The 14672-nt window shown below is 44.7% G+C and overlaps 1 protein-coding gene across 15 annotated transcripts in view; it reads left to right on the top strand.

Moving 5' to 3' along the window:
- GRIP2 (glutamate receptor interacting protein 2) overlaps window positions 1-14672 on the top strand; it is a 389440-nt gene that overhangs the window by 330082 nt on the left and 44686 nt on the right. For all 15 annotated transcript variants that reach the window (XM_080996901.1, XM_080996898.1, XM_080996895.1 and 12 more), the window contains 2 exons: window positions 9158-9305; window positions 11711-11880. In XM_080996901.1, the coding sequence (XP_080853027.1) occupies window positions 9158-9305; window positions 11711-11880 (318 nt within the window). The remainder of the gene's footprint in view (window positions 1-9157; window positions 9306-11710; window positions 11881-14672) is intronic.

Here is a 14672-nt window from a genome sequence, read left to right as displayed (position 1 = left end):
AATATTTTGCAGATTGCAAACAACTGACATAAGAATAGGCTTTCGAGACATTGGTCTAATTCATGTTTACTGCATATGGTTGGGTGATGCTGATAGGAGCTGGCTTATTGAAGTAAAGCGCATCAGAGTGAATATTTCCTTGCTTTTCTGCCTTGTAGGCACATATATTTCTTTGGGTTTGCTTGCTTCTTTATATCCGCCAACATGTATTCCCTTATTGTGACACTTTTATTCCTGAAGTTTTCTGTCCGGGGTGATGGTGGGGTTAGATGCCTCATGCTTCTAAGCTTTTGTTTGTAACACAAGAGCTCTTGACATATTTTGAACGGGACAGAAAAAGTGCTGGGAAGCTGTTCCCCGTGAAGGAAAACTTTTTCTTCCCTATTAGAAATTCTTGGTTGTACAAATTTCATGGATAATTTGGGGGATTCTGATCTGCAGAGCTGGTGCCATAGCTGGCAAGGCTCTTTGAAGAAGGACCAAAGAAGGCTTACAGCCTTCAAATTTAAAACAGAACTCCTACCCCAGATTCGTTCCAATTGCCTTTTCATTTGACTTTTCCCAGTATATCTGAAGGGTGCATACCTGCTTCTCTCTCCTAGCTCCTATGTGTCCACCCCTCAGTGGACACAAATTAAGTACTTAGTTTTAAACCAGTCACTCAACTGATAGCTCCTAATCCATATGTTAAAAGGTGGAATGAAAAGCTTCCCAGCCGTTACTTTGAGAATTAAAGTGAGAGACGGCTCCTAGTGTGTCTTTGATCTAAGAACACAAATGTTCAGCTAACCAAGTAATCCTTCCTATACTTGAGTGAGAAAGCTACATGTTGATATTTTCCCAAATGGAGAATGCTGCCATTTGTCAAGGATCTCCAAAGTGTTTTGTGGCGGTGGAATAATGGGGCGTGTTCACATTACAGTGGTACCTCGGGTTAAGTACTTAATTCGTTCCGGAGGTCCGTTCTTAACCTGAAACTGTTCTTAACCTGAAGCACCACTTTAGCTAATGGGGCCTCCTGCTGCTGCCACGCCGCCGGAGCACGATTTCTGTTCTCATGCTGAAGCAAAGTTCTTAACCTGAAGCATTATTTCTGGGTTAGCGGAGTCTGTAACCTGAAGCGTATGTAACCTGAAGCGTATGTAACCTGAGGTACCACTGTACTGCCTTAGAGCACAGTGATGTTGTTTCTCCCTCCCCCAGTGCATTTCATAGTTATTCCACATCAGCACAGCTTCATTGGTGTCAGATTCGTTTCTGTTTGTGTACACACCAGGATGCATTGATGGGCAGGGATGTTGTTGCCCCATGAAAAGGTGTGCACGCCGTACTTCACATGCCCTCTGTTATGGAGGGCATTACATGATCCTGTCTAAAGCGCAGAAGGGGCATGGAAATCTGAATCCTCCCACAGAAATCTGAGCCCTCCACCCCCACATCAATGTCAGCTTCAGCTGGATCTCCAAAACAAGAAGTGAGGTGACTGAGAGAAAAGTAGGAAACTTTATGTTTTGGGGTAGCAGACAAATGTCAATAAATATTTATAAGTGTGCAGTGATGAAAGGGCTTTAGGGAAGTAAAGCCAAGGAGGATTTATCTCCTCTCAGCTGGGCGCCCCTACTTTTTCCTTAGGTGGGCTGCGTTCTCTCTTCCTCTCCACCTCACTTCCCACATGATTGCAGTAGGATTTAGCGCTGTCATGTCTACCTTGGCCTTTAGAGAAGCACGGGGAGGAATGGCAGCTTGTTGCCTTAAGTTGTTTGGTGGAGCGACGGAATCAAACATGAAGGATGCCGAAGCTTGTAGTATCCTTTCCAAGGGAACTTCGGTGTCAAATCCAAAGAAGAAGAGTGATGTGTTTGTGAGCAGCAAGAGGAACATTTTGAGTGCATGTATGTGCAATATAGGGATGCGGGTGGCACTGTGGTCTAAACCACAGAGCCTAGGGTTTGCCAATCGGAAGGTCAGTGGTTCGAATCCCCACGATGGGGTGAGCTCCCGTTCCTCGGTCCCTGCTCCTGCCAACCTAGCAGTTCGAAAGCACATCAGAGTGCAAGTAGATAAATAGGTACTGCTCTGGCGGGGAGGTAAATGGCATTTCCATGTGCTGCTCTGGTTTGCCAGAAGCGGCTTAGTTATGCTGGCCATATGACCCGGAAACTGTCTGCAGACAAACACCAGCTTCCTTGGCCTATAGAGCTAGATGAGTGCGCAACCCCAGAGTTGTCTGCGACTGGACCTAACTGTCAGGGGTACCTTTACCTTTACCTAGGTGCAATATATTGCTATGCTACCCCTGCTTCTCTGAAGGATAAGAAGGTCCGGCGAACAATGTTTATCCCAGTGCAGTTTCCTCTGGAGGCAGATTACTAGAGGTTTGTGGCTTTTGCAATATTCCAGTTTATTTTACATAATAAACAAGTTGTGCATAGGAGGCATATCCTCCTATTGTTTGCTTTGATTTGGCGGTAAACTGCAGGTTTTCCTGGGGAAAGTGCCAGAAGAAACAAAAAACAACCAACATTTGGGCATGGAACTCCAAATCCCAAAACTGTGCCTACAGGATGCAGCACAAAGGGAAGTTCAGAGGAGCCCTTTAACACACCAGCAGACAATCAGAGATTCATTGCTTTCACATTAGATCTCCAGAGACTGAATTGGATATATGTGAGGGGTGTCTGAACTGCTTGTCCAGCTAAGGGGGATGCCCTGTCTGTTTTGGGGACCTGCAGAAATAGTCCTGCTGAATGCTACACAGCAGGACACCCCTCCCTCAGCTAACCTTCAAGCTGAGTTGGCAATGAGAATCTCACCTAGGTGACAAGGTTCATGTCAAGTGGTGTTGCCCAAGACCAGAGATAAGGGACCTGGACCGGTGTGCCCTCCATTCTCCATGCCAATTCCAAACATGCACTTGTTTGTTGTGTCTTCCTTCAGATCTTTAAGCATCTTTAATAAGGCACACCAAATACACTTCTCAGAGTCTTTGCTTGGGAGTGGGGTTGTGCGTGTGCAAAACTACATCACAGCAGTCCATCATTAGGCCATGGGGAAATGATTGATATTGGAGAAACATTAAACAGATCTCTTTTCCCAGCTCCCCATTCTTCTTCTTGTTGAAAGCTGGGTGACCTTTAGGGGCAAAGTATATTTCTGTCGGAGTGGTTTGATCTTCCTTTGACCCTCCTTTGCCGCTCCTAGTGTGTTTCTGCTGCAACTGTTCATCTGCTGCTTTTCCTGTTTGTAATTTGCAGGCAGACCCCTACCCTTCCTAATGGTGCTGAGAGGCCAAATTCATTGCTTGTAAAGCATTTTGCAATTCTTACGGTGTAGTCAATACAATCGTGCAAGATATTATTACCCTTTCAGGGCTAGCTTCCTTTTATTGATTATTTCTACATGAATTATAAAAGCTGCTGCTATGGTGGGGTGGACAGTTGGGGGGGGGGTTAGCTGTACATCTCTGCCCTTAGCTCAGCAGTAAGAGATGTCAAGCTCTTGATCGTTCACAGTGCCATATTTAAGCAGACCACTGTGCCTGAAAACAGTTGGCTGAAGCTTTTCAGTAAGAATTGCGTGGACAATATGTTAATATGATGTAGCTTGGCTGTGGCTTCTCCTGCTTCCTTCCAGTGTTCCTGTGTTGGAATGCACTATTTAAGAGTTCATGGGGTCTATTTAGAGTCTGTTACTTCCCACTGGCCTGTCCGCACTGATGGATTTATGCACTGCCAGTAGATCTTGAAGTCCCTGCCCTAAGACCATTGCTCCACCTTCCTCACCCCAAATAAGCAAACTGATACAGACTTAACTCTTAACTCTCCCCTAATACAAGACAGTGTGTGATGCCATTGCCTTGTGCTCGACACTGCCCTGGTGCTGACGGCTGATTATGTGAGGCTGTGCTGGGGGAGCTGGCAGAAAGTAAACAGCATTAATGTAGCCTGAATCTGGCGATTGGTTCCTCTACTCTGACTGTCAATAGCTCTCATAGGTCTCAGGCAGACGTGTTTTCCCGTCCTGAATCAACCAGAAATGCTAAAGATAGAACTCTGGGCCTCCTGCATGGGAAGCATCTGCTCCCTTCTAAGCGATAGACCTTTCCCTAAACTATACTAGACGTTAGCAGGAGAAAAAGACATGGAGAAGAGCAGCAGCTCGATGGCACCTGGTTCTGCCCTCAGTGAGTTCTGCCCCCATTTGGATGGGTGATCTCTGCTCAGCATTGCACATGGGAGTCAGAGCCAGAGGAAGAATAGCCGCCTGTTCACTTTACCTGATGTCAGCAGCATGTGGTGTCTGATACTCCTGGCTCTTGGCAATGTTGCTAACGCAAACGTTGCCAATCAGTCTGGATCTTCTGGCTGGGGGAAATGAAAGCATCTGACGCCTTTAGGTTTGTTGCATATCTTTCTATATTCCTCCTGGAGCTAACACTTCTCTTTTTTTTAGTTCCCTCTTAGCTTTTCAGTGCAAGCTGAAATTTTAAAATGAGACTTGAATTGGTGCTGTTTTTATTTATCCGGCATCTTTTAAACAAGACAGCTTGCAGCATTTTAAGTAAATTTGGGGCCTTTCCAGGCAACCAATAAAAACCCCTCCATCCTTGTTTACAGTCATGCTTTGGGTTGGGTGCTAGTGGTGGAAGATCTTGCAGTGAATTAAGTAGGGTTGCAGTCTGGAAGGAGATTATAGCCCCCCTGCAGGGCTGATATTTGCATTTTTTATTATTATTAAACAGCAGAAGTAAGTGCTGAAACATCAGAGTGGGGAACTACAAAATTCATTCAAAGAATGGTAGGGAGGCCAAAGGAAATTCACAAAACAGTGAACCAATGCAAAAGGGGAGGGAGGTAGCATGAAGAACTTAATTCAAGCCCTCCTGGATCAGTCTAAAGACCTTCCTAATCCCCCAATCTGTTTTCATAATGGCCAACCAGATGCCTATGAAAAGCCTACAAGCAGGACATAAGCACAATGGCACTTTACTGCATTGCAGACCGTAGACAATAGGGGCCCATGGCACACATGTCCCCGTGTCATTCACAACCGTGATTGAAGTGCTGGAGGCAGGGGGAGAATGCCACGTTCTCAACAGCCAAAAATATGCAGGTTTTGGGTGATGAGAAAATGTGGCTTTCCTGCAGTGCCAACGTTGTGGTGGGGAAGTTGCCTGGATCCCCTGAAAACAGCCGAGCACCAGCTGTGCCTTTATTGCTCAAGACAATATTCTGGGAAGGCCCCTAGAAGAGGCAGTAAGGCCTGACCATGCAATGCTTTTCTGATATACGGATGAGGGTTGTTGTTTTTTGCTAATTGTTAAAAAGCTAGCTTAGCTCTGTAGTTGTCATGAATAACACCTTAATTGCATGGCTGCCATTTCCCCTCCCCTCCGCCCCCGTAATAAACTCTGAATCTGTATTGCAGAAGCAACATAGATGCATCTTATTCCTTTTGAACTATATTTGTAAGGTACACAGCAAAATTGTGCCTAATGAGCAGTAGTTACCATGCTCTGAGCTCTGTATATTTTGTATATGTACTCACTGATCCATATGACATGGAACCTGGAACATGAGACAAAGTAAAGGGCGCCTGTTATCATGTAGGACAGGGATGTCCAACAGGTCGATCGCAATCTACTAGTAGATCCCCGGGAGGTTTTGGTAGATCGCGGTCCATCGCTGGGTCCTTTTCCTTAGCGTTGGTAAAATAGAATTCACCCCCACCCCCTCACCCAGCTCTTAATTGTTGCACGATCTGCAGAACGGAAGACGGGGTTTACTTGGCGAGGTTGTTTGTTTCCCCAGCGATCTGTTGGTGAGTGGTTGTTCCCCTTTCTCCCTTGATCTTAGGCTTGAATTCTCAAAAACCGGGGGTTTCCTTCTCCCTAAGAAAAGTTCAACAACTTTCCCCTGCACCCCTAAAAAAATGGGGCTTCCCTTCCTTAAAAAAAGCTCAGAAAAGGAGGTAGATCACTGCCAGTTTTTAATTCTGTGAGTAGATCACAGTCTCTTGGGAGTGGGCCACCCCTGATGTAGGATGTAGTTTTGAGACGCATTAGCCCAGGGATGGAGGACCTCAGGCCTGGGGGCCAAATGCGGCCCTTCAGGCATCTCTAATCTGGCCCTCTGTATTCTCCCCAAGCTGCACCCCTTACTGGTCCTGCTTTGCCCCCTCCTGGAGTTCTATTTTAACCTGACTGGAAAATGTCATTGAACTCTGATAATGCCTCCTGCTCACCTGGATGGAGGATACAGAGCAGGGAGTGCGAGTGTGAGTAGAAACAAGCCTACTGTGCAAAGGTAACGCTTTCCTTCTTTGCTCTGCCCATGTTGTCTCTGGCCCTGCCTACAACTGGCGTGTGCCTAGAAGGAAATGTGGTGGAATGAAGTTCTCCATCCCTGGCTGGGACGTAGGGACCGATGGAGCTCTGAATCTAACAGGTGCAGCACACCCTGCAAATGGGCACAGACTTTTAACACCCTAATTCCAATGTCAAGGATTGCTTTCTGAACTCCTTCATACTCGTTGCTGCGCAGTGGCTGGCGAAAGCTGTGCTGTATCTTCTCCTGTCTCCTGTATTCATTTCCTCTACAATCGCCCGATTGAATAGTTTGCTCTTTCGGTTAAACAATAATAACTTACAAAACATTGTTGGCAGGCAATATGTCGTCGTCAAAGCAGTTCAAACAGAGCTGCAGTGTGGCGAAATGCCAGGCTGTGGGCACTGCATGGTGCCTGAGGTTTCCTATGCATGCATTTACATGGGTATGTGCCCTAACGATAGGAGTCACTCAGGTGAGGTTTAACTCTTATAACCCATGAAGGGAAGCAGCTGGACCCTGAGGAAGGGCAATGCTAGCAACTCCCCCTGCAAGCATTTTCACAAAGCATCTGGGGAGGGGGGTACCAAAAAACAGGGACCGGCTGTCCTTGATGAACAAAGTCTGTATATACCAGCATTTTATCAGAATGGAAAGGAAATAGGCATGGTGGTGTGGGAGTGAAAAGCCTTGCTCTGACTCATCAAGAAGCAAAGAAGGGACTGCAGGATTTCCTTGAATTGATTCCATCAGCTTTTCCTTTGAAGTGACAGAACAGGTTAATATAGCACTTGCTGGCCTCTGTGTATCTGAGGTGCTCTGAACTTCCTGATTGCAGGCTATGTGGTGATTCATTCATTTTTTATCTTTTTAATGAATACTACTGCTTTGTGATGAGTTTCTCCTGCCTTGAGGGGAAGAGGTTTTATGTTTCTAGGCTGATAGGTATTTCCTGTCTTGGGGGTGTTCCTTTATCTGCCCCCTAACTACCTTCATGTTAAAAAAAAAAGCAATTTCCTGTATTATTGAAAGGTATTGGATACTGATGTGTGCCAAGTCATCTGTCCTTTGATTTCTAAACATGCACTTATTGAATAAGTTCCCACCTAAGGTGGTAAAAGGTTGGCAATGACATACAGTTTCAAGCACATAAATTGAACGGTAATAATTTTGCAGAACAAGGGGATCACAGTTTCATTTTTTCTGCTCACAATAGTTTTTTTTAAGATTTGCAAATGTGCCCCTTGGCCCAAAGAGGCTGGAACTTTCTTGAATTCTGAAAGTTTTCCTTTCCTATCTGTTGTCTCATGGAATAGAGTTAATTGCCAAAGAGCTGAGTTGCACTTACTAGGTCAAAGCAACAATCACTTTCTGCAAACTTTGAAGCTCATTTGCATGCCAGTGTAAGCTAACTTTACTAAATTTGAGCAGCTGGAAAGCTCAGATCTAAAGTCTTGCAGAGCTTAGTCTGATGCTATCTTTCTAGCTGTTCAGCTTTAGCTTAAGTAATACTTAATTAGATCATTTGAAACCAATCTAAACAGGAAATGCCAAGATTACAATTTACAAAGAGAAGAGAATTATGTTTGTATATACAGCTTCAGTCTCAATACTTAATCTCATAATGTGAGGCTTTAAAAATATGTTTTCCTATAGCCTTCATTTAGGAATGTGATCTGAATGAATATTAGATGTTCTTGTTTCTACTTGCATAATAGGTGAAGTAGTGAAAAAGAGAAATAAAGAACTATAGGAAAACTTGGAGCTATAAGAGACAGAAAAACATAGAAACAAAGTGACATGAGGCTTTGGGGGGCCATGAACTGATGGGGGGAGATTGACATCACACTTTGACTTGGGGATGTGAGAAAGCACCCCACTTGACCTTGTAATTCGTCCCCCATGCAAAGCTGTTTGCACACCCTAGTGGATGTTATATCTGGCTCCCAGTACACATCTAGATAGCAACATGGAAGAAATGCTGTTGGGAAATCCCTGTAGCCTTGGTGAACCTGCAGTCCAGTCTGTAAGTCTTTCTTACAAAGATGTGTGGACAAGCAGTCCAGACTACTGAGGAACAACCCCACCAACTCTCGAGGGTGCCATGTTCACCTCAGTCCTCCTTGTCTGAGATGCCTGGAAGCAACAGGGTGCCAAAGAAATGCTGGATTCAGGGCCAGAGCATGACTCCCCAAACCTCACGTGTCTTTTTAAAAAAATAATTAAAAAAGAAGCAAAAAATCTACCAAGGAGGGACAAGACTTGGTTCAGACTTCTGAGCAGTACACCAGAATAATAAAGGCTCAGTTTAACTCTAGCAGTTGATCTGTCCTGGAGCTATCCATGGTCCTAGCATCTGGCTAATCCCTTGGCCCTGAACCCTGCTTGCTCCAGCTGTTCTACAGCAGCTCCCCTGCAGTTTGTTCAGCTTCTGGTTTCTGCTCCCTGTTACCTTAAGCCTCTCTGCACTGCTCTATCCCATTCTCAGCAGACATTGTCTTTTCACTGTTGACCTCAAGCCGTCAGGAAAGGACGACGGCAAAGATGGAGGGGTGGAGGGGGACACTGCAAGCACATTTGCCATATCGTGTGAAACAGCACCGGAGGTACCCCTTCCTTTTGAATTTTCAAGGGTGGCATAGATGTATAAAGGTTTGGCAACAGAAACTTCTGAATAAAGTTGGGGATATTGATGTGCCCTGAGTGTCCATATGTGTTTGAGCAAAGCATGAACACAACAGCACGCACTTTGTAGCCTGGCCAGTGTCCTCGTTGGGACGACTTGAGCAGAAGCAACTTTAAATGTTTTTGTTTGTTTGTTTGTTTTATAGATACAGTAGCCAATGCTTCAGGTCCTTTGCTAGTGGAAATTGCAAAGACTCCCGGCTCCGCACTAGGAATCACACTAGCAACAAACACCCATCGGAATAAGCAGGTCATAGTCATTGACAAGATCAAGCCAGCCAGTGTGGTAGACAGGTACGAAGCCAAACTCTGCTGGGTCTTCTCCCATCTCTACTTTGTTTCCCCTTTCATCATACTTTAAATCTTTCCATCTCTTGAAAATAATGGGGCAGCGGAGTGGGGGGGGGGTAGGGTGGTATTTGAAAAATGCATCAATATAAGGAATATGTGCCATGAATAAGGAATATCCAGTATATTCAATGGAGTTGGGGTGCTCAACAGCATAGGGGCAGGGTTTCCAAACTGTGTCCTGGCGAACTGTGGATTTCTGGATGGGATGAATAATGGTAGGCAGGTTTCTCTGAAAGACCAGAGTACCAATTTTCTAACGCTATGTGCAGACACAGGGGTGTGTTTTAGGGCACTAGTTTTCGACCCTTTCAGTTTTGGGACTCACCTTTTAGCCTAAACAAGTCCTTGGGGACCCACCTCATGTTTTTTTAAGCCAGATATTTGTGTGGTGGACAGTGTACCTGAGGTTAGGCTGCAACTTGGTAGTGGCTCCCAACCCATCAGTTGAAGACCAGCTGTCTAGAATGCTTACTCAGGTAACATAGGACAATGGCAAGGCCCAGCAGACCCAGGCGAATATCCTGTGTATATGCCCCTAGTGTATATTGTGTTTCTTAGCAGGCAAGTTATTGTGGAAAATTGTCATTTCAAGACTGAATATTTGCAAACCACTGACAGAAGTCAAAAAGAATAAAGAGTCTTTTGGTACCGTAAAGGCAAACACCCCCTGCCTTTCATTTTCCTCTGACCTCAGTGCTTTTTTTAAAAAAAAGTTTAGATATACTCTCATTTTCCTACTCATATTGAAATACTGCCCCTCAATGAGGCCAAACTTAAGATTCACAAAATGTTTAGGGGTATGCGTGCTCTGGTCCATGGGGTCACGAAGAGTTGGACACGACTAAACGACTAAACAACAATGTGTACCCCTGCGTCGTCCCCCCCAGAAAAAAGCACTGTCTGACCTCATTGTTGACACTCCCACTTGCTCAAAAAAAAAAAAACGCAAACCCATGAGTGTATACACACTTTAACTCAGGATAGCCCTTAATCAGAAGCATGAAGTTGACTTCACTCCATAGAAGCATGGAAGTACTCTTTCTTCTTTCCCCCTTCTATAGCAGTGATTTTCAGCAGTTCCACCTTGAAAGAACACTCTTTCTTTTTTGCTGCAACAGACTGACACAGCTACTGCTCTATAAATTGATATAAGGCCAGCACTGTAAGACACAAGCGCCAACAGAAGCATGTGACAGTGCTGTTGCAAGTGAATTCACCTTACCATCTTGTTAAAGATAACCAAATTCAGTTTGTTGGAGAATGAATTGTTGTTGTTTAGTCGTTTAGTCGTGTCCGACTCTTCATGACCCCATGGACCAGAGCACGCCAGGCACTTATTCCTATTCAGGAGATTGAATAGGCCCCGGTGAATGTGTCTCTATGAGCATAACTTAAAAAAATTAATTTGGGAGTTTCTGTTTGAGATCCCAGTTGATGCATGGAACAGTGGTTTTCCGGCAAAGACTGAGCTCCCATTCAGTATGTCTTCTTGTACACTTTATTTGGCCCTTTACAGGTGTGTTTTTGTTTTGTGTCCCATAAAGAAACTCATCATTTGTTGTTCATGTTTCAGAGGTCTTGTCTCAAAATATTTTAGTGGGGGAATAATTTGTTTCCCCAGTGCTTCACGCTTCTTTACCTTTCCTCCAACTTTTTGGTGAGAAATACCATTTCCCCAGCTACCACCCCTTTTGCTATTTTGAATGCTAATTGAAATGTGGTTGTGTGAGTATACAACCCCCGCAGCCTGGGAGTGCTCCTCTATATCCCTTTTAGGCAACAAAATGTTAAACACTATCTAGTACCAGCGTGTGTCATTTCACAAACATTTTGTTTTCCAAAACCTTCCTTCTGAAAGGCTGTAAAAGTCCCTATCTCCTATGCGGAACTTGTCTGCCCTGATCACTCAAACTCTTTTTTAAAGTGCCAAATGGCAAAGAATAAAAGCAAATGAGGAGAAAGTTTAGGATATTTATTGCCTGGAAAAGACCCTTGGATACTTAAAGATAATTCTCAGACTCTGTTTGACACATGAATGTTTTCGCTTCAGTTCATAGTGAAGGGTAACTTCATTTCGCAGCCAAGCCATCTTGATAGCCTTTTGGATGAAATCTCTGTGCTTTCATGTCTGTCCAACCAGATGGATCCAAGGCTGGACCCCTGGCATTCTAAATTTTGACTTCAGCTAAATCCCAACAGAGAACATTGCAGGAAGCAGGTTTCACGCAATGGTAAACAGGACTTGGGTGAGGCGTGTGTGTTTGTGTGAATCAGTTAGGTTGTGAATTGTTGTAGTGGCAACCACAGGGAACTCCTCTGTTTGTTTTGCTCTGTGTCTTCTCCTGCAGATGTGGGGCCTTGCATGTTGGCGATCACATTCTTTCCATTGATGGCACCAGCACTGAACATTGCTCCTTGCTGGAGGCTACCCAACTGCTAGCTGCAACGTCAGAAAACGTCAAGCTGGAGATACTACCTGCACACCAGAGTAGACTCCCCCTCAAGCCTCCAGACACGGGTGTGTGCCAAGATTGATTGTAAGATATGACACAACACTGCTCCCTCTGGGAACTGGCGTGTAATAGCCAAACTGTGTCCGTCTGGCCTTTGCAGAATATCTGTTAGGTTGTGAGAGTTCCTTGGTTGGCATTGTGATCCCATAGAAACATAATAGACTATATTGTGCATTTTTATGGATTTAACTGTTTTATAGGCAGTTTTATTTGTACACTACCTAGGGATTTTCTTTCTTAAGCACTTTATACATCTTCTAAATAAAAAAATTGGATAAGGATGCTAAAAGCAGGTGAGAGGTGATTGAAACCTGACCTTTCATTGGATCGTGGATCTTCCAAAAAATATTCATACCCAATCAGCTGGATCCAGATTTAATCTGTCTACAAGCATGAATGACTCTGGATCCAACACAATAGTTGTTATTTACAGACAGTTTTCACAAACTCATATTCATTTAGTCAAACAGGCAGGTAAATATATATCTGGCAGATGTAAAATGAGAGATGTGCTAATATTGACCTTTCAGTAGAGAAACACAGTTCTAGCCAAGGCTGATGGCTAAACCAAAGACAGGTTTAGGTCTTGTGTGTTCTTATACAGTGAAATATTTATTTATATAACACACTGTATCATAAAGATAAATCACAGTGGTTTAAAAACATAAAGCCAAACAATACAGTCATAAAAAATTTAAAAACAAGTTAAAAGCTAAAATAAATTAAAAACAAATATTAATAAACCATTGTAGGGGCTGTACTCTTAACTGCCTGCCTCTTTTCAGCAAACATTTAAAGATGGCACAGAAGGTACCTGCTGAATGTCATTACCATCATGGGTGAAGCTGCATCATGAATTAAACCAGGGCTACAACTTTAAATGATAAATCACTTAATTCATATATCTTTTTAAAAAGTTTCCCTGAAAAGATGCTTAGATTAATTCAGCAGGCAACTTGTTGAAAATTACTTAAAGAAAGTGTGGGTGGCAACCATCATTTTAGAAGGAGGATTGCCCACCCACCCCATTTCACATACAGGAGATCATGTTTTCTCTAAGATGCTCCTACCCCATGTTTCCTGTGCAACATCTAAAAACAAATAATTTATGCCTTTTGCTTCAGAACTATTGTGTTTATTCACATGCAAATTTAGTTAACTAAAATGTACCATATTTTTCACCCTATAGGGCGCACCGGCCCATAGGGCGCACCTAGTTTTCGGGGGGGGGGAAATCAAGGAAAAAATATGATTCCCCACCCACCCACGGCTCTGGGAGCAGCACACAGGCTGTACGCAGACCTTCTTCCTGCTTTTGCGGGAGGTGGCAGAATTCCCCCACCTCCTAGAAAAGCCAGCAGAAGCCGCGCACCCTTTAAAGAGCGCACGGCTTCTGCGGGCTTCTGCGGGAGGTGATGGAATCCCCCCACCTCCCAGAAAAGCCAGGAGAAGCCGTGCAGCCCTTTTAAAGAGCGCACTGCTTCTGCCGGTTTTGCGGGAGGTGGGGGAAATTCCCCCATCTCCCGCAAAAGCCCACAGGAGGGAGAAGGGACGGCCTCGGCCAGTCAGTCCCTTCTCCCTCCTTGGGGAAAATCCCCCAAGAGCGGCGCGCTCTTTAAAGGCTGTGCGGCTCCTGCGGGCTTTTCTATGAGGTGAGGGAATTCCCCCACCTCATAGAAAAGCCCGCAGAAGCTGCACACCCTTTAATGAGTGTGCGGCTCCTGCGGGCTTTTCAACCCAGCTTGTGGGGCTGGCGATGGGGGGAAGCGCTGCTTTCCCCCACCGCCAGCCTCAAAGCCGGGTCGGAGAGTAGCGGGAAGGCGTCACGCGCCTTCCCGCTGCCCCCTGATCCTCTGGGGCTGGTGATGGGGGGAAGCGCTGCTTTCCCCCACCGCCAGCCTCAAAGAGCAGACTCTTCTGGCTTCAGCGAAAGCAATGCGAAGCCTCCAGAGTGCAGGCTTCCTAGGCTTCGCGTTGCTATCGCTGAAGCCAAGAAGCCTGCATTCACCCCATAGGACGCACACACATTTCCCCTTCATTTTTGGAGGGGGAAAAAGTGCATCCTATAGGGCGAAAAATACGGTATGTAAATCTAGATTTATATTTATTTAAGTGAGAGCTAGGCCCTTGGTCAAAGTGTGTGCCCCCTGCATGCTAAAAAGGACTTTGGAATCAGGACCAAAAAATCCTTGACAGGACTAACACTAATAAAAACAACACCCAAAAGCATAAGGCACCAAAAATAGAGTGAAACCTAGTTGTTTATGTATTATTATTATTATTATTATTATTATTATTATTAAACAAATGCTTTTCGAGATGAGAGGGCGTGTCTCAGTTCAGTTCTATGTGCATAAAAACAATTTCTATGTGCATAAAAACAATTTGCGGGGAAAATAACAAAATGCCAAGTGTCCAAAATTGAACCCCATTTGAGTTGGAGACCCTGGGCTAAATGGCCCCTCCTGCCTGCCCCACCCTCTCTGATTGGCCTATCCACTGGCTTCTGGTTGGCCACTGTAAGAGCAGGATGCCATTGGCTCTTCTTATGTTCTTAACTTTCATCATCCCACACCATTGGCCATTATGGCTGGGTCTGATGGAAGTTGGAAGGCCAGAAACATCTGGAAGGCCACAGGTTCCCTATCCCTGACCTATGGAAATCCTGGCATTTGGGTGTTGTGTCCAAGGTGAAAGTTCACACTTTCCCATTCCTCTTGACAATACCACTTCTTTGTGTGCTAGTGGCATACTTCAGAAGTATTGGTTTGTCAGTTTATATGTGCAGGTGCTTGCA

The sequence above is a fragment of the Podarcis pityusensis genome, assembly GCF_964106645.2.
Source record: "Podarcis pityusensis genome assembly, chromosome: 2".
Lineage (NCBI taxonomy): Eukaryota > Metazoa > Chordata > Lepidosauria > Squamata > Lacertidae > Podarcis > Podarcis pityusensis.
Note: the sequence above shows the minus strand (reverse complement) of the source record. Positions and strands in the feature narration are given on the sequence as shown.